The sequence below is a fragment of the Catharus ustulatus genome, chromosome 28 (assembly GCF_009819885.2).
Source record: "Catharus ustulatus isolate bCatUst1 chromosome 28, bCatUst1.pri.v2, whole genome shotgun sequence".
Classification (NCBI taxonomy): Eukaryota; Metazoa; Chordata; class Aves; order Passeriformes; family Turdidae; genus Catharus; species Catharus ustulatus.
The window spans coordinates 1,603,374-1,630,827 of NC_046248.1; the positions used below are offsets into that span (position 1 = coordinate 1,603,374).

Consider the following 27,454-nt stretch of genomic DNA (forward strand, 5'->3'; position numbering starts at 1 on the left):
GTTCTGTGGATGTTGGTGGATATTTCAGGTGTTTATTTAGGTATCTCAGGTGTATTTTGGGCAGCTGAGGAGCTCTCCAGAGGTTCTGTGGATGTTGATAGGTATTTCAGGTGTGTATTTGGCAACTAGGAGCTCTTTGGAAGGTCTGTGGATGTTGGTAGCTGTCTCAGGTGTGTGTTTAGGTATCTCAGGTGTGTTTTGGGCAGCTGAGGAGCTCTCCATGGAGGTTCTGTGCATGTTGGTGGCTATCTCAGATATATTTTGAGCTCTCAGGTGTGTTTTGAGCTCTCCAGGGATTCTGTGGATGTTGGTAGCTATCTCAGGTATGTATTTAGGTATTTCAGGTGTGTATTTAGATATCTCAGGTGTGTGCATTGGGCAGCTAGGAGCTCTTTGGAAGTTCTGTGGCTATTGGTAGCTATCTCAGGTGTATTTTGGGCAGCTCAGGAGCTCTCCAAAAGTTCTGTGGATGTTGGTAGCTATCTCAGGTGTGTATTTAGGTATCTCAGGTGTGTATTTAGGTATCTCAGGTGTATTTTGGGCAGCTCAGGAGCTCTCTAGGGATTCTGTGGATGTTGATAGGTATTTCAGGTGTGCATTTGGTAGCTAGGAGCTCTTTGGAAGTTCTATGGATGTTGTTAGCTATCTCAGGTGTGTATTGGGCAGCCCAGGAGCTCTCTATGGAGGTTCTGTGCATGTTGGTAGCTATCTCAGGTGTGTTTTGGGCTCTCAGGTGTGTTTTGAGCTCCCCAGGGGTTCTGTGGATGTTGGTAGCTATCTCAGGTATGTATTTAGGTATTTCAGGTGTGTATTTAGATATCTCAGATGTGTATTGGGCAGCTAGGAGCTCTTTGGAAGTTCTGTGGATATTGGTGGCTATCTCAGGTGTGTATTTTGGGCAGCTCAGGAGCTCTCCAGAGGTTCTGTGGATGTTAATAGGTATTTCAGGTGTATGTTTGGCAGCTAGGAGCTCTTTGGAAGTTCTATGGATGTTGTTAGCTATCTCAGGTGTGTATTTAGGTATCTCAGGTTTGTGTTTAGGTATCTCAGGTGTGTTTTGTGCAGCTAGGAGCTGTCTGGAGGTGGTGGTATCAGGTGTACATTGAAATCAGCAGTGCAGCCCATGGAGGTGTACACACATCTTTATATATTAGACATTTATCAGCAGCCTGAGGAGCTCTGTGACAGGTTATGTGCACCAGGGTGGGTGTTGAAATCTGAGGAGCTCCCTGAAGATGATGTGTGCCATGTTGGGTGTCTTGGGTGTGTAACAGATTTGAGGGGCTCCAGGCAGGTGCCATTTAGGAATTCATATTCAGAAATATTCATGTCAGCTGTGCATTGGTGAGGGCTGGTTTGTATCAGGGTGATAGATCAGGGGTGGGCTGAGAGGAGCTTGGCAGAGGTTGTGTGTATCAAGGGACATATATTGGACTATATATATAAAATATAAGGTGTATAAATATAAAATAGAAGGTGTAGATATATAAAATAAAGGGATTTATGCTGGAGATCTGAGGAGCTCTTTACCAGCAGATATATATCAAGGTAGATGCATCAGACATGCACTGGAGATCCCAGGTGATGTTTATAGACACAGAGGTAATATCTGGAGGTGATGTATGTTGGGGGACATTCCTCAGATGGATATGGAAGGTGTGAGGGCTCACTAGAGGTGATGTTTGTGGAGAGATCTGGTGAATTTTATCTCTTGTATTCCTTTTTTTTGCAGTCAAACACAAAACAGCCCTGTGTCATGGCTGTGCTGGTCCTTGCTAAGCCCATCTTTGGTTTTCCACTGGAACTGCTGAGATGGGCCCAGAAATCCCAGTCCCATAAAAGCCAAATTCTTGGCAGTTGGAAAATCATCTCTGGTGTATGGATGGACTTTTCCTTATTGAAATAGTGACTGGGAGCTCCCCTGTTCCCCACTTCACTCTGTCTGAGCCTTTTTGAGTACAAAACCACATTTACACTCAAGGAAATATTACAATTAACCAGGGAAATGGCAAATGCCAGCACGAGCTGGGGCACAGCCAACATCAGAGATGTTTCATTGCTTTCCTCCCTTTTTGCTCCTTTGCAGACCTGGATTGTACCTGCAGCCCTCAGTGTGATCCTGTGAGATTTCTGCACCCACCAGGAGAGGAAAGGACAGGACAGGACAGAGCTCCATCCCCTGGGTCCAGACCAACAGCAACAACAACAACAACAACAGCAACAACGCCTTCGCTTTCCTGACATATCTCGGTTCGACCTCTAAAAATCTGATTTATTTTTTGTCCTTTCTGGGAGATGTTCAAACCTGCTGGAGAAAACCCCTGATCTAGCTCAGACATCAGTCCAGCTTTCATCTCCAGGGGATATTCCCACCTAATTTTTCCTTGATTTCTCCTATTTTCCCCATCATCCTTCAAAAAAAAATGCATTAAGAGCATCTTGCCATCCATGGCTTCACTGACTCTGCCAGCTAGTCCAGACCTTCATCTTTTGCTTAATATTTCATTTTCTCATTTCATCAATATTCAAATATTTCATTTTTGCTTTCCCAGGTTGTGATCCCTACCCAGTTTTTGTGGAAGGACACTTCCAGGGCAGTGGCTCCCTGAGCACCCCCTAACAGTAAGGCTGCTTTGCTTTATATTAATTAAGCAATTATATATATTAATTGTGCAATTATGTGCATTAATTGAGCAGGATGTGGTGAGTCATGACCTTGGTGTGGCTTTATTTGGAGGAATTTCTGCTGTTTTCTGTTGCATTTAAATTCTATCAACCCTTCCCTAAATGCAGTGAGCATTTCAGAGTAGAATTACACTTTTTTTTTTTTTTTTAAGAAATCAGTCTGTGCAGAGAGTCTTGTTTTAAAGCTCAAGTGTAGATAACATATTGTTAAGAGCCCTACAAGGCATAAGCAGCCTGGAGGAAAACACAGATATATTTTTGTGAAAATACTCTGAAATATAGGCTGTTATCACTGCAAAATTTTGGCACAGCCAGCAGTAGGGTGCAGAGAAATGGTCACCAACTAAAAATAAATGAAATGCAGAGCTTAAAATAAGATATACATGAAACCGAGGGTTTCACAGTCCTTTAGGCAACCCTGATCACTAAAATTAGGACTTGACAGAGTGACAAATGTGCTTGATCCGTGCCAAAGGCAGGGCACCAGGCAGGTGACACAGAAAATAAAATCCTGTTGGCTGCAACTTCCCTCCTGTAGGAGCAAAGAGAAATCTTTGGTCGCTGAAAATGGGAGTGGCACCTTCAATTTGGGTAAATATTCTGCAAAAGTGTCTGGTTTCTCCTTAAACTGGTTATATTTAGGTGGGGGAAAACCCCAAACCTTCATTTGGTCCCTGATCCAGCAGAGATATTTTCTTTTGAGAAGAAAGTCCTTTTTAGTAAAAAGCAGCCAAAGGGGGAGGATTATTTCCCCAGGTTTCCCTTTAAGCCTGATTGTTGTTGGTGACCCCACTTCAGCCAAAACAACAAACACACCATGAAGGAAGGAAGGGATGAATATCTTCTTAGCCTGATTTAACCTCTTTCTGATTAAGGGACAGGTTGGGCTCATGTTGAAATTCCTTTGCTGGTGAGTGTGGAGGGTTTGGGGTCACCACAATGAAAACTTTTTGGGGGATGCTCCCTGCTTGTTGCCCTCTTTCCAGTCTGTATTTCAAAGTGAGCTGGCCAGTCTTGGCATGAAAGTGATGCCTTGGAACAGAGGCCAAAGTTCAGAGAATAAAGTGGGGATTTATTGAAGGCCTTTAACAGATCCACCTTGGGCACTCAAACCTCCCAGAGCCGCACCCAGCATGGACAGAGCTCACGAGTTTTTCACACAATTAAAAGTTTGGTCTATTTACACCTCAGGGGTTAATTGTCCAATTACAGCCCCAGGTAATGAAGTCATTTACCCCCAGTTTGCTCCTCCCCATTCACTTGTGTTGATGCTTTTCAGGGCCTGAGGCTGCAGGGTGTCCTTGGGTTCCAGGCCCAGAGGAATTGTTTTGTCTGACCAAAGTGTCAGCAGCTGACACTTTATATGGAGTTCAGAATTCTGCACTAATTCAGCACAGGTTTTGGAAAATAAAGGCTGAAATCTTAAGGAAATCAAAAGGACCAGGTACCCTGCCATGTGTTTGTTGGGTTGTTCTCTTTGAAAGACACAAGGTGCAACCTGGACTGCTCAGCAAACTGTGCCAGCAAGGTCCAGACACCTTCCTCTAAAGGCACAGAAAGGTGTGGTGGTGGTGGGTGTCCACTTCATCACCTTCTGGAGCACTAGGCTGACATCTCAGTGTTAATGACAGAAATTTCCTGAAGGCTTCTGAGAAACAGCTTGGTTTCCCTTGTCCTCCACTGTGTGTTTCCCCCCAAGTTTCCAGACACAAAATTATTTCAGTTTTCCTCCTCTTCAAGCCCCTGTGACCACAAGATGCACCTCTGACTCCAGGCCATACCTTTTGTCAAGGTGCAAAAAAAGTTGTGAACAAAATTTAGCATATCTGTCTCACACCATGAACAATTTCCAGTCCTTTTTTGACCCAAGTTTCCTCATTGTGTTAAGTCCAGCCCAGGCTTTACTCCCATTTGGAGTAAATGGAGAAGACAGCATCACTAAAGGAGTTTGAAACCCATTGTAACTCCCTGTAAATCACCTCATCATACCTCAAACTTCTCTTTTATCATTGAGGCTGGAAATATGACCAAAAAATTGCTTCCAAATGGGCAAATGAAAGAGGTTTCAATTGTGGTGATTAATCAAGGTGCTCCTGTCTCAATCTTCAGTGTCTTGGCTCGGGGTGTGGATAGGGACAACTCTCTGTAGGTGCCAGAAAGCCTGACATGCCTCAAGGAAAACCTTATTTTTGTTTTTTTGTCAGCAGAGTCATTTTTCATGGGGAATTTTACATTTACATAGGAAATTCAGGGAGAAGGTAAAACTGGGAGGAGCCAGAGAGCTGCAAGAGAGGGATGTGAAGTGAAAACTCAGTGAGTCAAGAACTCTGATTTATTTGCTGTATGGGGCTCCAGAGGGAGTTTTTCCCCCTCCCAAGGGGAACATTTCCAAGTGGGATAGCAGAAATGAGGCAGATTTAAGGGAGGATTTTGTTTGGTGCACTGTGGTGCTGTTTTCCTGATTTTCCCAGCCAGGGAAGTGGGAAATCTTTGCCTGCTACCACTCACACCTCACCTGTGTCTCTTGTTTTTAGCAAGCCCACCAAAAGCAGGTATCTGTGTTTACTGCTGCTGCTCATGGAGGTTTTGGGAGATTTACATAAAACCTGTGAGATTTGACTTGCAAAACAAACAATTGAGTTACAAAACAATGCCCAGGAAAGCATTTAATTGAAACCATATCTAAAAATATGGAAACTTGCAGTATTGATTATGGGGTGTTTATGGACTGCAGCGACATTTACAAAAATATCTTTGGTTTGTGCTGGGGTCTGTGCCAGAACTGTTGTCAGTGTTGAGCTTGCAGGTGGGTCTTGCACTGCCATTGCACTTTGTGATATTTGCAGTGGCAGAGAATTTGGTTGTTGTTATTTAATAACTGCACTCCTCAAGTCTCCAAAACTTTGTGCATTTTCTTCTCCTCTCCTGCCCCCCTGTAAAGATTGGAGGCACAAAAGGCAAAGATCCTGGGTTGGGATAAGAACAATTTACTGGAAGCAGCAGTGAGATGAGAAATGAACTTGTAGCAGCAGCAATGGGAATAACCAGAGGTACAAAAAGAGCACAGAGCTTTACCCCAGCACAGCCAACACCCAAAGTGCTCCCTCTGGGCAGCACCAGCACTGCCCACTGCTCTCTGCTCCAGGAGAATGAATTCCCTTATTTCAGAGGAGATTCCCTCTCCCCTGCCCTGGCAGTGACACTGCAGGATGGATCTGTGGCTGCTCAGGGATTCCTGACTCATGGAATTAGGCTGTGATGGGGAATGAAGAGCACAAGGCAAGGTTTGAAAGCACAGGGCAAGACTTTGGACATAAATTTGCTCTCAGAGAAGAGCTGTTAAAACATTCATCTGCTCCCTCTTTTTTTACAAGGCAACCAGATTTTAAAATTTTTTTTTGACATTTCATGCCCAGCAAGAAGAAGTTTCTGCATTTTTGGGGTTCCTCAGCTACACTTCACTTCAAAGCTTTTTGATTTGCTGAAAAAAAAAATCACAACTTGCTCTTTTGGGAACTTTTCTTGGGCAGAGGGATGGGTTGCACAAAATTCAAGTATTCTCAGGTTACTTTGAAGAAGCTTCTTTGATGTTTCCCTGTGCCAGTTTGTTTTGGAAGGTGCTTTAATGGTCTTCCCCTATAAAAATAACACTTTAAAATGTATGTAGGTATCTCAGCTCTCCACTTAAAAAAATGAGCAAAGTTGTTTAATGCTGCTGTTCAAGGTACATTAACCTTGTCTACTAAAGCTCTGACTGGCTCTTGCAGGTTTTATTCTCATGTTTATGTTGCAGAGATATCCCTGGAGCCTTTCAGAGATGGGTATCTTTGGAGAGGAGAGAAATATTTAGCAGTAATTGTTGTTCTCATCAGAAATCCACTGAAGCAGCTCCATCCTTTCTGTGGAGCTGAAGTTGGGAGGAGGATTGGGAGATATTAATTAAATAAATACAAATAACAAACAAATGCATGTAAATATTAAACGAAAATTAAAATAATTTGAATACCTAGGTGAAAATATTAAATAAATAAGTGCTCCTTTTCCTGGTGCTCAGGGCCCATCCAGTGTTTGGCAAGAGTTTCTTTGGCATTGTCCAACTTGGTGTTTCCCTCTCCCTTTTATCCCAGTGTTTATGTATTGACCAACTGCTTTTTTAGAAGAAAAGTAGAAAAGGGATTTGCTCTGTTCTAGACTTTGTTGTACAGAAATACCAAATCACTTTCTGCTTTAACAGCAGACTCAATTTCTCCTTTGTTTTAACCAGGCAATAACTAGTAACAGGGTGCTGGGAGGTATGGAGATCAACATTTAGTAAAAACAGCATCTTGGCTGAGAGAAAAACATGCTCTCAGTGCAAGAAAACCTCCTGAAATCAGATTGAGGAAATTTGGCTATGAGATATTCTTGAAAAATCTGAAAACTGTTTGATGGCACAGTGGTATTTTTCCACAAACATTCCTGATCTCTCTCCCCAGATGAGGAGCTACATGAGCCTGTTCAGAACCAACCTTGAACATGGAGGAATGGTTAGAGTGGGTAGTCTTGAAAAATTGGTAATGTCTTGAAAAATTGCATTCTTTTCTGGTTTTGACCATTGAATAGCCCTTGGTTTATTTTTAACAGCTCAGGGTGGTAGAAAGGACTTCCTGTAATGGCATGAAATCCTGCTCTTCATCTTCCAGGGTAATTTTGGTAAAAACAGGCAAAACCAGGTGAAGATTTGTTGATAGAAATGAGGCATTCAAGAGGAGAGGGTCAATGTTAATTCACTTTATGGCCAATCAAGAGTTGGCATCTCCCACCCAGGTGAGCCTGTCCTGGTGGCTCTGAGTGAGATGGATCTTCCTCTGGAGGAACTCTCCAGCCCTGCTCTGCTCCATTTCTTCATTTTAACTTAGCTGAGTGCATCTATCATCAACTTCAGCCTGCACAAGCCCTCTGTGAAGATGGTGACATAAAAAACTGACAGCCTGCTGCAGGGAGAGCGTGACTGACACCAATCTCACAGCATCCCCTCTTCAAAAAAATCCCCTTTAGAAAAGGCAGTCTTCCCTTAACACCCAAAAATACCTTTCATGGCTGGGGAAAAAAACCATCCTCAAGTATCTCTAATAATTTGGATGCTTCAGGTGGAGAGGAAGAAAAGGCTGAAAAGTTGATTTTCTGATTTTTCATGCTGAATCCTCCATTACCAATTGCATGTGGTGCTGTAGGGCAGAAGCTTCTCAATGAGTTTGAAAAAGTGATCCCCACTTTCCCATTGGTTCAGAAACAAGGGTTGTGCTTTACAGATTGAATATTAACATTGTGCTTTGAAAACAGAGATGTGGAGCCCATAAAAGGGAATTTTATTTTTCATTCAGCCCCAATTTTGACCAACCATTCTAATATGGGTTTATGGCTGTTTTATGAATTTATTAATTCACCTGGAGGGTACTGGGTGACTCACAATACTTTGGTTTTTTAAGTGTTCTAAGGCATCATGAAAAAAAAAATTTCTCAACTTTTCAACTTAGTCTTTAATTATTTTTACTTGAAAAAGGATGTAATATATTGCTGGTAAAAAAACCCCAGCCTATAAATCTGAGAGTCTTTTAGATAGGCACAAGCTCTTTGGGAAATACATTTCCAGCCTAATGGCAACATTTCAGTGATAGCTGAAATAATTTTATTTCATAAGGAAATTTAGGATACTTTGATCTCAAGTTGCTGCCAAAAAGTGAAGTACTGCTGCTTCCGGAAATGAAAGAGCCTTTATGGGTTTTTATTGCTCACCATTTCTTTCTTCTGTGCAAATCCCCCAGGAGCTGGCTGCAATTCCTGCCCTCCTTGATCTCCAGATCCCCAGAATTCACTCTTCACCCAAGATGTGAACATTTCCTGGAGTGGCTGGGAGGACTTGGCAGGGCTTTGGTGATGCTCTGCTCCTTCCCTTCCTTACCTGGCTGCCCACAGTCAAGAGCTCACACAGAAAAATTAATTTAAGAAGTGGGGGAAAGAAAGAAAAGAGAAACAAAAAATACAAAATATAAGGAAGGGTTAATGCAGGTAATGGCAGCTTTCAACCCTTCCCTGAGCTGGCTGCTGTGGGGAAATAAATAAATAAATCCATGGTGCTGGCAGCTCTGCTGTTATCCTGAGATTCAGGGCTGGGGGTTCCCATGTGAAGCACCTGTCCAGTTTTTCCTGTGGGCACCACACTCTTTCCTGGATATTTACAGTGCCTGAGTGCCTTTGTTTCCCCCAAGATAAATATACTGCTATTGGCAACAGCTGTCTCCCACTTTTATCCTCTTTTATTTTTTTTTTCTCCCCACATTTAGCTGCCAGTCCTATTCTCCAAACAAATCAGCACCCATAAACCTCAATGAACAGCTTGATTTGTGCAGCTTAGATATTATTCAGCAATTAAATTGGGCTCTGGGCTGCCACCTTCTGGGAATAGACTCACCCAAAAAGCTCCCACCCCACAGTGAATGGCCACGTGCTGCTTGTAGGATCTCTCTTGGCAGGAACAATAGATGCCAAGCAGGGTATTTTTCCCAAAATAGCAATGTCTTTTTTTTTTTTTTTTTCAGCTTCCCACCCAGATGTCCAGACTGTCACAGTACTAAATTCTGCTTTTCCCCAGCTGAAACTGTTTCTGGTGGGGAGGTTTTTCCCTTGGTGATACCCCCTGAGGACACAGATATTTGTGTGCCTGCAGCTGTGAGCTGAGTTTTGACATTGGACATCAAAGGTTTTAAGCTGTGAGTTCACTCAGGAGCAGATAATTTTGCCTCCTGCTATTTTGCTGTTGGGAGGAAAAAGATGAAAAGCATCATTTTAATCCCATAAATGCAATATCCTCACTGCTAGAGGTCTGTGTCATGCAAGAGCCCTGATCTACCTTCACAATGCACAGGATTTTGGGTGTGATTTCTTAGTATTCCATCCATGGGTTATCCATATTTGTGCAAAGTATAAGAAAGAATAACCTCATTTATTCATGCTGAATGAATGAGAATTGTTGATGCTCATCCTGTGTGCACACAGCACTTTTCCATTTGGATGTGGTGAAGTTAGTGCCTGGAGGAGATCAGAACAACCTTGGACCTCATAGAAAGGTTTAAATTCTCCACAAAGATTCCCAGATGTGCCTCTTTAGTGCCTCTATTCCTCTTCCTTGCACCCTCCTCTGTCACATTTTGTGATGAAAGCAATGCTGACACTGCTTTTTGTTCTGTTCCCTCACATATCAGGGGACTTTCTGCATTTCCCCATGGGATGGTGCCATGGCTCTTCTCCAGATGAGGAGCAGGGGAAAGCCAGTGCATCACAACAGGGAGATCCCTTGGGGAAATGTCATCTCTTACAAAAAGGAGGCACTGCAAGAAGAAATGTCCTTTGGAGGACCCAGGAAGATTTGCTGGGTGACTTTGTGAGTTGGCCCAAACCAGAGCTCTGAGCCCCAGAGAGGACAGGACAGAGTTTTTAAAGAACTTAGGCAAGGTTATTGGATTTTCTTTCTAAAGCAACCCCCCAGCTGCAGTGAATGAGTTGGAGAGGAGGTATTTTCAGGGCCAAGAGTTACTTTTGGGTCACATCTACCACCAGGTCTATTTGTCAGGGGCTTTTCCCAGCCGAGTGCTCCACTACAAATTTGTCCCTTCTGGTGCCCCTCTTTTTTCTCCATCTCTTTTGGACCTGAAGATACAAAAAATGAGTTTGTTTTCCTCCCAGATAACTGCATTTTGGAGAAAGCAGCATCCTCCAGAGAGGCTGGAGGCAGTGTGAGAACCATCTCCTCAGTTTATGGGGTGTGCAAAATCCAGATTTACTCCCTGGTTCAAATCAAACAAGAATTTCCACATTTCTGTGAATTCAATCCCCATGGATATGTCACCTCAGCATAGGGGACTGGGCTGGGTTGGGCAGTACAACAGAGAAATATGGTAAATAAATTAATTAATAAATATATTTAATATGTTGGTGAATCTCCACATTGGATTCTCAATGTCCCTTCTGAACTGAGCATGAGGATGTCACTCTGTGGTGGCCAAAGGCAAAGAGCCACATCATTTAGGGAGGGTTGAGTGTATCATTTAAAAAATGGCAAGTTTTGCATTTATGGCTGTCTTTCTGCTCCCAGAAAAGAGGAGTAGCTGGAAAGGGGAGGGAAATCCCCCTTGAAGGCACTGTGGGAGGCATGAGGGGTGCACAGAAAATGCCCTGGGTGTGCCAGGGTTCACATGGGAGAAAATATGAGTTTCACTGGTGGCACCATCATCTCCACGAGCTCTCCAGTGAAGATTTCCCTGCCACTGACCTGCTTCTCTTCCCCCTCACTGCATTCCTTATCCAAAATCACAGATCCCAAAAAATCATCAAATCACAATGTCCTAGTTTGGAGGACAGGTGTCTACTAAGAAAGACAGGAGCCTCTCTTTGAAAGCCTCCCTCTAAATTATTGTATTTTTGAAATCAAGGGGCTTTCAGGCAAAGATATGGGAATTAGGAATAACAGTTCTTTACTAGGGAAATTAAAATAGAAATACAGCACTACAAAGAAACAAACCCCAAACCCTGACACAGTCAGAGTACAACCTGACACCCGTCAGGCAGGGTGTTGGCAGCAGTCCCATCCCATGGTGGCTGCGTCCTCCTGCAGTGACAGATGTGGCTCAGTTGGAGCAGTGCTCCTGTACAAGGTGCAGTTTCCCTCCGGAGCTCCAGTGGTGATGTGGAGAAATCCGGTTTTCCTCTGGAGTCCAGTGGAGAAAGGGGCTCCCTTAGTGTCCCAAAACCTCTGTTTTTATCTTGGTAAGAAATGTTGGGCTCTTCCCCCTGGCTGGAGCAACTCCCAATGGGATGCAGTAATTTTATCAGTGCCACAGTGGGACTCAATGGCCATGAGCAGAAAATGACTGGCTGGAGGAAGGATGGGTTGTGAAAAGATAAAGAACACTGCCCCAGCAGGTTTGTAAATATGGCCATTAATAGGAGATATCCCATGATATAAGGAACACTGCCCCAGCTGGTTTCAATGGATGCCCATTAGCAGAATATCTCCCACAGAGATCAGGATCACTGCCCCCATCCTCAACAGATGGTGATGGAACAGATACTTTTTATCACACTCTGTATTGTAACCCAAGACACACAACAAGGCTCATCAAACCACCTTGATTTTCCTGGCAGAGCACAGTGAGAAATGTCACTTCTCCTTTCTGACTTTTATTCTTCCTTCCCTTTCTGTGGTGTTTTTGTGCTGGGGAGAGACCGTGGTAATGCAGCAGCTGTGTTCTCTGCCCCCAGGTTCTCGATGTGACTCCCAAGCAGGATGCACCATGTCTCCCCAGCACCAGCTCTGACCATGATGGCCACCCAGACTGTGCCTCCTCCTCCCTACCAGGACACCCCACAGGTGAGCATCCTCCAGACCCCTCAGGACCCCCAGCTCCTGAAGTACTCACCTTGATTTCCTAAACAATGGGCATGACCAAATATTTCACCCCAGAGCATTCATCTCAGACACTGGCAGAATTAAAACCCCTGGTGGCAGTCTCCAAGATTGGAAGATTTTGGGTAAAAATATGGGGTTTTCCTTTTTTTTGTCTTATGCTTTTAGCTGCACCAAGGGAAATTAGGTTGGATATTTGGAAAAAGTTTTTTACTGAAAGAGTGATAAAGTGCTGGAATTATCTGGCTGGGGAGGTGATGGAGTCACCATCCTTGGATGTGTTTAAAAAAGATTGGATGTGGCACTTGGTGCCATGGGTTAGTTGAGGTGTTAGGGCATGGGTTGGACTCGATGATCTTGAAGGGCTCTTCCAACTCAGTGATTCTCTCATTCTGTCATTCTGTGATTTTGGGGTCTTTGGATCTTCTTGGAAAGCTGACATGGAGGCATGATTCTAACCAGCAGGTTAATTAGCTGCAAAGATGAAATATTCGACTGAACCAGGACAGGTTTGGTCATAGGGATGGCCTTGGATTGATTTCAATGGCATTTTTCAATAACCTGTGGCAGGGGAGAAAAAAGATTTCATCTCTAAGTGGTGGTCTAAGCAGTCAAATAACTTTTTCAAGCATGGTTATGGAGTCAAGTTATTATAAGAAGAGGAATTTGTCCAAGAGAAACTCTTCTGGAGACCCCAGTGGGCTGGACTTGGGAGTTGAGGATGGATTTTGGAGATGCTCCTGCACCTTGAAGCCCATCCTGAGATTTTTAGGGGTAAATTTAGATCACATTTCTGCTTTTCCAGCTACAGTGACTGAGCAGGGGTGATCTGTATTGTGCACAGAGCCAGCTCCACATTGAAAGCAGCTTTTTTTTTTTTTGTTCATGTGGAAGATTTCAAGTTTTTCCACATTTGCTGCATTTCTCACCTGCAAAAGCAGAAAATCTCCCCTCCCACCAGCACCAAAAAAAACCCCACCAAAAAACCCAAACCCCCAAGCCTGTCCTCTGCAAGCTAAAATAAATAAATTGACTTTTCCACCCCACCTTGAAACCACCCGTGTCTCCTTTCTCCTCATTTCCTTTGGTGGGAAAAGGTCACTTCTCACAAACGACACCTCAGTGGGGTTTTATGGCTCCTCCAACTTCTGTGTCATCATTTACTCGCTTCACTGCTCTGCCTCGAGTAGGGCTTTGCTTTTTTTTTTTTTTTCCAAATTTTTTTTTTCCCTTTCTCACTTCCTCAGCGGGGAGCCACGGCAGCGCTCGAGTCCTAATGGGCAATTGCAGGACTTTGAAAATCACCGACATTTTCCAGAGCATCCTCTGGAGATCTCCCCAATCCCTTCTCCCTCCCTGGCCCTTTTCTACCCCCTGTTTGAATATATTGAATTTTGGGGAGCATTGCTGAGCAAATCCTTCCTGTTTTACCTTATCAAGAGGGTTGCTCAAGCGTTTCTCGTTCTGTTTAGTGGGTTTGGAGGAAAAGCTGCAGCCAAGAATTGATTTTTGGTTTTTTTTTTTGACTCGCCTGCGACTGCTGTGAACTTTTCACCTGAAAATTTGGGATTTCTAGGGGTTGGAAAAGGAAATTGCACAAATTTCTTCTCCCCGAAAGTGGGGAGAAAATGGGGAGTACTGGTAATAGATGGGAAAATTATTGATTATCAGAGTTACAGTGAGCTCCTCATTGAGGGAATCACTTTGGGCGGAGAGTGCAAAAAATCCCAGATTTGGGAAATGTGTATTCATGTGTTACAGCAGAGAGTGGTGATAAATAAAAAAAATATTGATTATTAGAGCTACAGTGAGCTCCTCCTCATTGAGGGGATCACTTTGGGGAGAAGAGTGCTTAAAAACCAGATTTTTGGGAGCTTTACATTCATGTTTTACAGCAGAGATTGGTGATAAATAAAAAAAAATATTGATTATTAGATCTACAATGAGTTCCTCCTCATCAAGGGAATCACTTTGGGGAGGAGAGAACCAAAAAAACCAGATTTGGGGAGCTTTGCTTTTATGTTTTACAGCAGAGACTGGTGATAAATAGAAAAAATATTGATTATTAGAACTACAATGAGCTCCTCCTTATCAAGGAAACCAATTTGGGGAGAAGAGTGCTTAAAAACCAGATTTTGGGGAGCTTTGCATTTATGTTTTACAGCAGAGATTGGTGATAAGTAAAAAAAATATTGATTATTAGAGCTACAGTGAGCTCCTCATTGAGGGAATCACTTTTTGGAGAAGAGTGCAAAAAAACCCAGATTTGGGAAATGTGTATTCATGTGTTACAGCAGGGACTGGTGAGAAATAGAAAAAATATTGATTATCAGAGCTACAATGAGCTTCTCCTTATCAAGGAAACCAATTTGGGGAGAAGAGAGCTAAAAAAAACAGATTTGGGGATCTTTGCTTTTAAATTTTACAGAGGATGTGCAAGCTGTCACCCTCACTGTCAGAAATGGGTAAAAACAAAGCAGAAATGATGGGAAAAGCTGAATTTTGGAAGGAAAAAAATGCTTAATTAATTACTGGAATCTGTTAAAGGAGTGGAACCTCTTTTAGAACAAGCATGGTTGCACTCCTTGAGTTCTGGACCTGTTGAAAATTAAAGTCTGCATTAAAATCAATTTTCTGTCATGAATGAAAACAAAAAGATGAGCAGGAGACTTCAGTCATTTCATTGGCAGAAAGGGGTTGTTTTAAAAATAGTTATTTTTAAATATTCTATCATTTTATTGCAAATTATAATTTAATAAATATTATATTTTATAATATATTTTAATATTTTAAATATATATATATTTATATGTAATAAATGATATAATTTTATTATAAACAGTGGTGAAAGCAGCTTTGCCCCAACCAAAAAAAATGTTTCTTAGGTGGTCACAAGAGGGACAAAAAAGGAGGAAGGGGGATTGATTGATTGATTGATTGATTAATTAATTAATTCTAAAAATATATTTAAGAAGAAGTGTTATTAAAAATTGGCTTAATTTTTCATAAATTCCAGTACAGAAAGTGATAAAAAGCATTTTTCTCCCTGCCCCCTAAGTGGTTAAAATGGGGGGGAAAAAATTACCAATAAATAAATAAATAAATAAATAAATGCACTCTATAAATACATTTTGGAAAAGATTTTAAAATTGGATGGAGAAGTTGATTTTTCATATTTTTCAACACAGAAAGTGATAAAAATATCTTTTCTCCTCCCCCTAAAAAGTGACTATTTGGTGGTTATAACAGGGACAAAAATTTAAAATTATGAACACACTCCTATCTTATTAATTAGGAAAATATTTTTTTAAAAAGTCACAGGTTAAAAATTGGGTGTAGATTGGGATTTTTCAGTAGGAGCCACAAAACCCCCCCAGTTCCTGGTGTCCTCAGCAACTTTTTGGGCTCAGAGCTGCATTTTTCAGTGGGGTAAATGATGATTGTGGGGATTTGCTCTCTGGGTTGATGTCTTTGGGGCACAATCTTCAAAAAAAAAATCTAAAAATGTGGGATTATGGCATTTAAACTTGTCCCCCCAAAACCACCAACACCAGCAGATAATTTCCTCCCAAAGGAGGAAAAAACACAGAAATATAATTCCTGAATGCCAAAAATTTATATTATCTAAACCCAGAATTATTGCACCTGAACCCCAGAAATCTGTAATTCCTAAACCCAAAAATATCAACCTTGAACTCCAGAAATTTTTGGTACCCAAACCCAGAAATTTGTAATTCCCAAACCCAAAAATGCCCTAAGCAGCTCAAGCAGCATTGAAGAAACACCTCAAAAATATCTTTTTTTTGCTCAGTAGCCTTGCAAAATCGCAGGGATTTTAAAATGTTTTTAAAATATTTCTTTACTATTTTTATAATTTTGTCGTCACTTTCTTTTTAAAAAAAAAGTTATTTTTTTACATCTTTAAAGCCCTTTGTTATTTTTTTTTGCATGTTCTATATTTAAAATCTATTTTTAAGGACATTTTAAACATAATTTAAATTTTTCTTCAACATTTGAGCATCTTTTAATGTATTTTCTATATTTTAAAACATTTAAGATTTTTGATGATTGCAAACATATTTTTTTCATTTTTCTGTATTTTAAATAATTTTTTAAGATATTTATAAAACTTTTTTTTTATTTTCACATCTTTGAACTTATTCGTAACATTTTAAAACTTTACTTTTCTAATATATTTTAAACATATTTTAATGAAGTTTTAACAGTTTACATAATTATTGTCCCCATTATAATTTTTTCTTCACTTTTTTTACTGCTTTTTAAACATAACTTTTGGTGCTTCTTATTTTCCTTTTTCTTACCATTTTTCCCCCTCCTGCAACTATTTTTGGCCGTTTTCCAAAGAGGAAAAAAAGCAAACCAAAACCCACTGATGTTTTTTATCGGAATTTACACCCAAATATTCCCATTTTCCCACCTGCTGCCTTTTCCCTCCCCACCTGCTCCCTCAAAAATCTCATTTTTGGCTCCATTTTTTGCCTTCCTCATTCAGCTGCAAATTCCCCCCCATCCCAGCATCCTCTCACCTCTTTTTTCCATAGACTTGGAATTATTTTGAGTTATTTTTTTGTTCTTTTCTTTAGTCCAAGGTGAGGTAATGGCTTGGGAGCAACCCCAAAGGTGGCTTTTTTTTTTTTTTTTTTTTTTTTTGGGTAATAGCTCAATTAGTTGCAGACTTGGCTGGAAATATTCAACTTGGCAGGATGCAAAAAGGGCTTTGGAATCTTGGTAAATAAGTGTGATGAGGGGAAAAAAAGAAGGGAAAAGGTTGGGGAAAAAAAGCCATTTTTTCCCTCCATAAGTGTAACTTTCCACAGAGATAACAGAGAGAAAAAAAGGAGGGAGAAGGAAAAATATGACTGGAGCATCCCAAAATTTGCTCTTTTTTATTTTTAAATAGGAAATTATCTTTATTTTTTTATTATTTTTGTTATTTTGTTATTATTTCATTATTATTTTATTTAATTATTTATTATTCTGTTTTATTTCATTTCGTTATTTATTATATTTATTATATTATTTATTTTTATTAATTTTATTTCTTTTAATTTTTTAAATTTTGTTTTATTATTTATTTTATTGTGTTTTATTATTTTTTAATTATTCATTGTCTTATTATTTTATTATTTTTATTAAATTTATTTTTAAACAGAAAATTTTAAATAGAAATCCCAACTGCTGGGGAAGGGAAGCCCAAATTTCCCTTATTTCTTTAGCACCAGGGAAGGGAAGAGGGACAGAAATTGAACCTGTTGGGAGAGTTGGAAATTAAATAGAGCCAAGTGAATTTGCAGGTGCTGGAGCCCAACTTTGGAGTTATGAACAATAAAGGAGATTGAAAAGGAAAAAAAAAAAAAAAAGTGGGAAAAAAAAACGACAGCAAAAGGTCAGGCAGGAAATATTAAAGGCAAACATTTTAAAAGCAAAAGGTGTCATGATTTTGGTCCAGCTTAGGTTTGTAAAGTTTTACATATTTATGTATAAATATACATATAGGCACATTTATTCTAATGTATATGAACATCTTTATCTATTAAAAATCACAAATAAATTTAAAGGCATATTAGACAAATAAAAATATGTATAAACCCCTTAGTGTATCAACACAGAAATAAATATATGAGTGTATCAGACAAATAAATAATATATATTATTTATATCCAAACACAGAAATAAACATTGTATAGATAGAGATAATATATAATTATATATAGATACAGAAATAAGTGTATTAGACAAATAAGTAAATTATATATATAACATTTAGCAAGAACTAGAGCTTCCTTTTGCTCCTTGCGTCGAGGGAGGGCTGAACATTTACAGGTAAAAATAGGCAAATACTAATTTTTTCACAAATTTCAGCAGAGAAGGAGGCAACCCAGTCCCTTTGCAATAATTTTCCACTGAGATTTGAGGGTGAAACCACTGGATTTGGGGTGCTGCTGATGCATTTCAACCCAAATCATTTCAAATTCTTCCTGATTTTTTTTTTTTAATGGAGTCTTTTGACCATAGCACAAACCCCACATTGGACCTGTCTGAAGGCTGACAGTAATTCAGATTTTTTTTTTTAAGGATAACTTTTTAAAATGAAAACTGCCCCTAAAATGGTGTCAACCTGTTCCAGGGGGTGGCAATTTTGGGGTGATGCTGGAAGGGATTTACAGAAGCAATGGCACAACCATATCTCCCATCCTCAAGATTCATATTTACCTAAAATCTGTTTTTTAAAATAAGCCCAATCTTTGCTGTCAGGGTGATTTATTGCACTGCACATTCCCATACTGGGGCTAAACTTGGGCGATTTGGGGCACCAAAAAAAGTTGGATTTTTTTTGGCTGCCTCCTCCCAACTCTGAGGTGACTCATGGCTGGGCTTGGCGAGCTGGAAGAGGCTCATTTAATTTTGGGCTAAAATTGGAAGTGGCTGTGTCTAGACAGTAATACCTGCTTTGAAACGATTCTTGGCAAAGCGCGGCCCTGCAGCTGATTTAATCTGGGACTTGTGGGAAACATCTTTTCCTAAATTACCCCATGCAGTAAAGACTTTTCCCCTGGTTAAAAGTGGGGGGAAAAATGCTAAAACCCCCAAACCTCCTCTTTGCAGCCACACAAAACCATGTGCATGTTTTACCTTCCCCAGAGCGCCGCGTCCGCGCGGAACGCCCTAAAACCCGTTGGGAAAGCACAGCAAACCTTGGGTTTTTGTAAAATTAATTTTATTTTGCATTCTTTCCCCCTGAATCCTTTTTTCCCCTGGTAAAGAGTGGGGGATAAAGTGCTAAAACGCCCAAACCTTCTCTTTGCAGGCACACAAAACATTGTGCAGCACCGCGTCCCGAAATTCCGCGCGGAACACCCTAAAACCCTTTGGGAAAGCACAGCAAACATTGGTTTTTTGTAAAATTAATTTTATTTTGCATTCTTTCCCCCTGAATCCTTTTGTCTCCTGGTAAAAAGTGGGGGAAAAAGTGCTAAAACCCCTAAAACTTCTCATTGCAGCCACACAAAACCATGTGCATGTTTTACCTCCCCCAGAGCGCTGCGTCCCGAAATTCCGCGCAGAACGCCCTAAAACCCATTGGGAAAGCACAGCAAACCTTGGGTTTTTTTTTAAATTAATTTTATTTTGCATTCTTTCCCCCTGAATCCTTTTTTCCTTGGTAAAAAGTGGGGGATAAAGTGCTAAAACCCCCAAACCTTCCCTTTGCAGCCACACAAATCCCTGTGCATGTTTTACCTCCCCCAGAGCACCGCATCCCGAAATTCCATGCGGAACGCCCTAAAACCCGTTGGGAAAGCACAGCAAACTTTGGTTTTTTTTAAAATTAATTTTATTTTGCATTCTTTTCCTCCCTGAATCCTTTTTTCCAGATGACAGCCACAGCCCAGCAGCCCACCAAAGCCCAGCCCGTGCACCTCACCACGCCGGCGGCCGCGGCCAACGCGCCGGTGCCGGCGGGCGGCGACCCCCAGGCGCAGCTGGAGGCTGACAAGAGGGCAGTCTACAGGTGAGGCCAGCTAATTGCATTCATTAATGGGCTTAATGAATGGTTTGGTTGCTCTAATGCAGGGTTATTGCATGGAGGCGGCGATGCATTAATTAATGCATCGGTTCCCGCGTCGCCTCGCTGTTATTGCGCGTTATTAATGTGCCGCTCTTCCAGTGCATTAATTAACACACGGGAAGGGGGGAATTAGCAATTAGCTCCTCTTCAGCAATAATAACCATTGATTAGGACGTGTGGTGATGGAGCTCCTTTGTGGACTTTGCTCTGCAGCATCTCTGCCTTTCAAAATTAATTAATTAATTAATTGATTGATTGATTTTCTGGGGGGCAAAGCCCTGTGATTTGGGGCTGAGCGAGGAGTCAAGTCACACCTTGACCTGAAATGTGCAGTTCCTGCATCTCTGCAGGGATGGGTGGCTCCTCCTGTCCCTCTTTTGTCAGTTTGGGTGTCATAATATATTGTATTTTGATATAATGTTATTGTATAACTACTATAAGTAATATTCCAATTATGTAAATAGTATAATTATATAAGTAATGTGTAATTATACAAGTGATATGTGCTAATTTACAGTATTAGAACATAGCAATGATGGAAGAGTAACAATATTCTAATATAATTATGATTGAAGTTTAAGGTTTAGGATTAACCTGTCAATGACCAGGACTGTGAACCAAAACTTGAAGGAATTAAAATATTTGTCCTCCAAATATTCAAATATTACAAGGCTGAAAGGTGGATGAAAGTATGGAATAAACTCACTCTTTCCCAGGAAAACACAAAGGAATATTTGCTGCAGGTCTCCCAGTGATGGAAATAATTTTCTCAAAGCAAAAGAAGCCATTTGAGGACAAAACCACTTTATTTTCTCCCTTCCATGAGGAGTTCTGCAGCATTTGTGGGATAAAGGGAAGAAAATAAACCCCACCTTTGGAGTTTTCATAACCTTGATTGGAAGGTCAAAGAACACCTGATGGGAGGTATTCCCCTGGAAAAGTGGAGGGAAATTTGTTGTCCAGTTCCATGTGTGCACTTATTACGCCAACTTGGATGCTCATTTTTGGGTACTAGCCAAAACAACTCCACAAACACATTTTTATATAAAATAATTTATAATACTATCTATAATACATCATCTGTTTACATAAAATTAACTTTTTTTTTCTGAATATCCCCCTATCCAGTAGTTAAAATGGATGCTGTATATGTCACTAGGTATCAAATGCACACAAGGATTTTTCTTAGCTCTCCTAGATCCATTTCCCTCCACCCAAAACGATGGATTTTTGTTAATTTTCAATAATTGCAGCAAGGCAGAAGGCCCTGGCTGTAAGCATTGGTCGATCAAGCTGGAGGGAAATTGCTGGGAAAATGTGATGGGAAATATAAAAACCCATGGACAAGTCACCCTGCCAGGTTTTATGCCTTACCAGGAGGTTTATCACCCTTCAAAAAACAGAAAAAAGTGGGAAAAAAAGAAATCCTTCCCCAGCATTCTTCGTGTGAGAGCAGCTTGGCAGGGACTGGTCCAGCAGTGTCACTTCTCAGCTGCAATTTTCTCAGCTGAAATGTTTTCTTGACTTTATGCAACAGTGGGGCTGGGACTTCCCAATGGATTTTGGACCAGAAAAGATGATGCTCCTGAAGGGAAATGATGCTTAAACCACCCCAGCACCACAAATTGGATTTTTCCAAGTGGGAAATGGATGGATTTCTTTGCATTAAGTTTGGTGGGAGGCTTTTTGTGTGGGTTTTATTTTGGTTGGTTGGAGTTTTTTTTGTTTTGGGTTGTTTGGGGTTTTTTTAAGGGAAAAGGGGTGAAAAAAAAGTAAAATTCCTGTTGTGACGTGCCTGCTGTGCTGCTGGCTCTGCTGAAGGTGGGAAATTAGGCCATTAGAGGAATTCATTCCTCTTTATTAGCCCGTGTCGAATCCTTTTTATTAGTGGCTGCAAACGACCTCTCTCCTGCAGGAAAATGTCAGGGCTGGTTCAGCCCTTTCATTTGGAGGATTCCCTGGCAAAAAAATAAACCCTAAGTAAACAAAATATGTTTTTTTTGCAAAACCATAATCAGCAAAAGCAGATTTTTCTACCCCAAAACTCTGCTTTGTGCCATAGGGGTGGTTTCACCTCCTTAACAACCACAGTGGGGAAGATCCTCCTGATTCCCCTTTGCATCCTGGATATCCATCTATTCCCCCCACTGCAAATTTCGTGGCAAAAAGGGGCTCCAGCTTTCAGTTTTTATGCACACCCTCCACCTGCCCTGGTGTGCTGTCCTTTCCTCTGCCTGGTGTGGCCACAGAAAGGCTGGAAATGGAGAAAACAGTGGTTTGGGTTGGGTTTTTTCCCAGGCAAAATTGAAAAAAAACCCAGATTCCACAACAGTTCAGAATAAAGGTCCTGGCAAAGCCCCAAATTCCAGCACTCCTCAAGACTGTGCTCAGAGGGTGCCCTTGGTGCCTTCCCTTAACCCATTCCTGGGGGTCTTGGCCCCCTGATTCCCCCTTGTGTTTGTTTTGGGTTTTTTAAAATTATATTATTATATTTTTAAAATTTTGTTTTGTTTTTGTTTAATGTTGAGTGTTATTTTATTTTGTTTGGTGTTCATTTCATTATTTTGCTTCATTTAATTTTATTTTTATTTATTCGCGGATTTGATTGGATTGGATTCCGCTTTGGGTCAGTTTTTTTTTTTTTATTTTATCTGAGATTTTAATTTTTTATTTCATTTTATTTTCAGCTGAAAAGCAAACCATTCCTTCCTTCTCCTACTCCCTGCGAACCCCAAAACCTTCCTGGGGGCGCAGAGCAGCGCTACCCCCATTGTCAATACTGAGGGGCCTTAATCCCCCCTTGGTCAATGCAACCCCTCCAAAAAAGGGGTTACAAATTGTTCAGGGGCTGTACCCCCTTCTCCCCTCCCCAAACCCCCATCCTTGGGGTAATTCCATGCCTCTGCTGCGGTGCCACCAGTTCATAAGTCCCAATAATTCAACCTTCCGCCTGGAATTTGCCTTTCATATCCCTTGGCTAAGCTCCGACGGGGCTCCTGAAATTATGAAATGATTTTCCGCCCTCGCCACTCTCTGCTCCAGCCTCGGTGAATCTTGCATTAAACCAGGATCAGGACAGATTAAACTATAATATGCTGTGGTATTAGCGGCTGCAAATGAAGACTTAGCCGAGGGGTTTAACCCCTTCGCCTGACTGCGGCTCCAAAAGGCTCTAAGGAAGTGATTTGTGATCATCTTTTGGGCCATCTTTTGGAGATAAAATGGTGGAGCCAATCCCATTGTGCTGTGGGAGACCATTCCTGCAGGAGCATTTTGCATTTCTGCCTGGAAATCCTCCATAAAACATTTTTTTATTTGAATTTTCACAGCTGGAGAGGCTCATTGAGGCTTGTCCTAAGCTGTGGTCTTCACCCCCATGCTGTCCACCTGCTTTGGTGCTGTTTTGTGTTTGCACTTTGTATTGCATCAACTTAAGTGTCATCATTGGAGAGATTTGAGTTTCAAGAAGAGCTGTAAATCTTTGTTTGCAAGATAATCTAAAAAGTGGGATGTGACCCATCTTTGTGTACTTGTCAGAGGTGCAAGGAAAGCTCTTGGTGGAGGAGCAGCCATAACAAGGTTGGTCCATAGGATCTGCAGGCAGGTAGAAGTCCCCATCCATCATCTCCAACCAACAGAGACTTTTTGAGGTAAAATATTACCATTGATGAGCAGGTGCTGATGTCCATCCTTGAAAGGAAAAACCACTTGGACAGCACATGGCTCCAGGACATCTTGGCTATGTCCAAGCCACAGCCTTTTAACTATTTAAGAAATGCTGGCTTTGGTTAGTGATGGAGAACACCAAGACATTGAAACAAGTCATTGCCGATGGAGGAGACAGGGAATTTTGTGATTTTAAAGCTTTTTGTTGTTGCTGAAAGAGATCTAGAGGGAACACTTCCAGTGTGACTTGGGAGTGAGGTTTGCACTGCCAGGTTCTTCCAGACTGGGAGGAAATGGATGGATGGGTGGATGGATGGATGGATGGATGGATGGATGGATGGATGGATGGATGGATGGATGGATGATGGATGGATGGATGGATGGATGATGGATGGATGATGGATGGATGATGGATGGATGGATGGATGATGGATGATGGATGATGGATGGATGATGGATGATGGATGGATGGATGATGGACGGATGGATGGATGATGGATGATGGATGATGGATGGATGATGGATGATGGATGGATGGATGGATGGATAATGAATGGATGGACGATGGATGATGGATGGATGGATGATGGATGGATGATGGATGATGGATGATGGATGGATGATGGATGGATGATGGATGGATGGATGATGGATGGATGATGGATGGATGGATGTGGGGCATGGACCTGAAGCTGTGGGCATTATGGGTAGTCTCCTTTGTCCCCTGCAGGCACCCGCTGTTCCCACTGCTGACGTTGCTCTTTGAGAAGTGTGAGCAGGCGACGCAGGGCTCTGAGTGCATCACCTCAGCCAGCTTCGATGTCGACATTGAGAACTTTGTCCACCAGCAGGAGCAGGAGCACAAGCCCTTCTTCAGTGACGACCCCGAGCTGGACAACCTGGTATAGGCAGCTGGGGCTTGGCAGATGATTTTTGGGGGGTGTTGAAAAGGTAGGGGTGAGGAACAAATGAAGACCTGCCACCATTTGGGCTCTGTAGTGTTGGTCATCTTGGCAATGTTTTCCACAGACTTTTTGAGACCTTCTCTAGGACCTTTTCAGAGACATTCTCCAGAAGATCCCCTGTAAGAACAGCCCCTCTGTCCCCTTTTGGCTCATTGTTCCATGGGGTCAGCGAGGTTCCTGAAACCAGCTGAGATTGCTTGTTGAGAAATTCAAGTGAGGATTTGGAGGCAGTTGGTTTGTGCCCCAAAACTGCAATCTGTAGGAATTACTGCTCCTCAGTGCAGCATGCAATGGTGTCACCATTCTCATCTGGCACCCTCTGCTCTGAAGTGTCGTGGCCAGCCCATGTCCTCCAAGCAGGGCAATATAATGACTTTTTCCATAATGTCATGGATATCAACAGTTTGGAACACTTGGACTGGTTTTGTGGATTCTCTGCCACATCAACTCAGATTTCCTACTGCATCATTGCTGCTGGAAGGTGCCTCACAAGACTCTGCTTGGGATTTCTCTCAGGAAATATCCCCAAATCCTGTAATTTTGTCCAGACATGGTCTCCATGGCAAACGTGGGTAGACAAGTTCGTGGCACTGTCCTGATGCTCCATAAGCAAATTGTCAAGGTGTGAAGAGGGAATTCTGCACACCTCTGATGATGCAAACAGCAAAACACCTTCCCTGAGGAGTTATGTGTCCCCTTGGACTTTTACAGAGGGATTTCCATCCCAAAAAAGAAGCAAAATCAGGCAGTTCACAGGCTCCTTTTTCTAAGTATTGCAGATATCAAGGAAGTAATTTTGAATGAGGATGCATCACAAAGAGAAGAATTAGCAAAACTCATCTAGATGCAAGAACAACTGTTTTAGTTTTTTTAAAAAAAGCAAGAGAGGATTTTAAGGTGAAGCAAAATCCCACATGTGTGTGCCCAGTTTCAGCTTGTGGTGGAGAGTTTTTAACATCCCTAAACCAAGAGTCTGTTGAATGCCCTCCAAAAAATTTGCAGGCCAGGCAAAGCCCCTTTTGCATATTGCTAAACCCATTTTGCAATAACTTGTAGTCAAGAACAGAAATTGCTCTGGATAAAGCAATTTTAAAAAAAAGAAAAACAACACCCAAAAAACCAACCCAAACAAATCTCAGTTTTGGATTATTTCAGTTTTTTTGGACTAAACAAATGCTGAGGATGCACCAACAAACCCCCACTCCATTAAATTGCATAAAAATCAGTGTAATGGTCTAACAGGAGGAGAGAAATGGAGCCAGAAAGAAAAAGAAAAAATCTAAAAAAAGTTCTAAAATTTTGGGACAGGAAAACCTATTTCTGTACATATCAAGAAGAAACATCACCACCAAGTTGTCAGTGCAGGAAATGTACCCACAGTGGCTATTTTCAGGTTTTTTGTGGTTTCTGGAAAAAAAAATCATGTTTTTTAGGCATATTCTGAAGCAACTCTTGCTGCCAAGGTGAAATTTGGCCATGGGCAGTGGGGTTGATCTCATTGGTCCCATGTATAACCTTGCAGCACTTGATACATTCATATTCATGTCTTTCTATATCTGTTGCTATGTTTTTCTGTATATCTGTATCTCTGTTTATGTGGGTTTGCCCTAGTTCTAGTACACAGCTGGATGTATATTTTCTATCCAGTGCCCAGAGCTCTAAAAAAATGAGGAGCAATCCACCTCAATGTGGGTAACCTGCATCCAGATAGAGGAGATTGTGCTGGAGAAGCACATTGCTCTTGGTGGGAGGCAATATTGAAGGGAATTTTGGGTTAAAAAGTCTTGCAGTGCTCAAAACTCAACATTTCATCCTGTTCTTGAGCTGACACTATTCCCCTATTTACATTGCCCTTTTTTTATTGTCATTTTTTGGGTGCTGTTTTTCCTTTTTTTTTTTTTTACCGCCACCCGTTTGCCAGGAATTGGTGATGGCACAGCAGGGCTGAAAAGGCCAGTGGCATTAGCCATCATTAGAATAAGAGTCATGTATTCCTCGCTGCCAAGATGCACATAATTAGAAATTAGAAAAAGGTCAGATCTCACCATTATCAACTCAATCAGCTGCCGAGTGCCACACAGTCAATTAATTCAGCATCTGTATTTTTTACAACCCCGCGCACGTACGCCGTCGGACTGTAACTCTTTATCCGGACAGATATACGACGCAGCGGAGCAGGGACATAAAATGAGACCCTAAGCAAATGAGCTGAGATAATTGAGAGATTTATTTTTTTACATATATGTGTCAGGTCTTCTTGCCTTTGCCCTTGAATATTGACTTTCATGGCCGGTGAGCCCAGTGTGGGCACGACACCTCCACCTTGTGCTTTGCCTGCGTCAACCACGGAGGAGAAAAAAAAAACAGAAAAAAAAAATCTAAATAAAAGATTTTTCCAGCCTCAACCCATCATCCCTGTTGTTCACCAACCAAAAAAATTCACTTTCTCTGTCGTGGAGCTGCCACTGGAGGTTGGCTCTGGATTTTTCAGGATGTTTCCCAACCATAGCAACTTGCAGTTTGTAAAGATGACCACTAAAATTTGCAAGTTAAAAACACTCTTTGAAATGCAAAGACGCTTTGTTACATAAAACCGGATTTATTGCCCCGGAGTGAATAGCTGAAATTTTATATATTATGCAAGATTTCAAACAGCGGCTGTAAAACTTAAGGTTTCAGCTCGGTGAGAGGAATGTTTTATGTGTAAATTTTTGAAGGTTTATGGGGTACGTTTTAATGAGGCCCAGGCTTTGCACCAGCAACAGCTCACGGCTGAGTTGCAGCCTCGTAATCTTGTTAGAAGAAGTGGCCTCCAGAGAATAACCAAACACTTCTCAACAACGAGGGGTTTGGCTTGGACTTTTTTTTTTTGGGGGCATGGGGAACAATTCCCATCAAGGCAAAGGTGAATTTGGATTTTTTCCTCTTGGATTGATTGATGGGCGAGGAAAAGGAACGCAGATGTGCAGAGGGATGGGCTCTGGGATGGGTTCTGGGTGAGAATATTCATTTCTTGTGTGTGCTGAAAAAGAAATTAATTTAATTCTGCTGTAGGGGAGCAGTTCTGTGTTGGATTTTGGGGGAGAATATTGATTTTGCCTTTGTGCC

The 27,454-nt window shown here is 41.4% G+C and overlaps 1 protein-coding gene across 3 annotated transcripts in view; it reads left to right on the top strand.

Annotated features, from left to right (window-relative positions):
* PKNOX2 (PBX/knotted 1 homeobox 2) overlaps positions 1-27,454 on the top strand; it is an 89,903-nt gene that overhangs the window by 49,164 nt on the left and 13,285 nt on the right. For all 3 annotated transcript variants that reach the window (XM_033081534.2, XM_033081535.1, XM_033081533.2), the window contains 5 exons: positions 2,087-2,250; positions 2,553-2,622; positions 11,983-12,091; positions 19,522-19,658; positions 24,112-24,283. In XM_033081534.2, coding sequence (XP_032937425.1) covers positions 12,008-12,091; positions 19,522-19,658; positions 24,112-24,283 — 393 coding nt within the window. In that variant the 5' untranslated portion in view covers positions 2,087-2,250; positions 2,553-2,622; positions 11,983-12,007. The remainder of the gene's footprint in view (positions 1-2,086; positions 2,251-2,552; positions 2,623-11,982; positions 12,092-19,521; positions 19,659-24,111; positions 24,284-27,454) is intronic.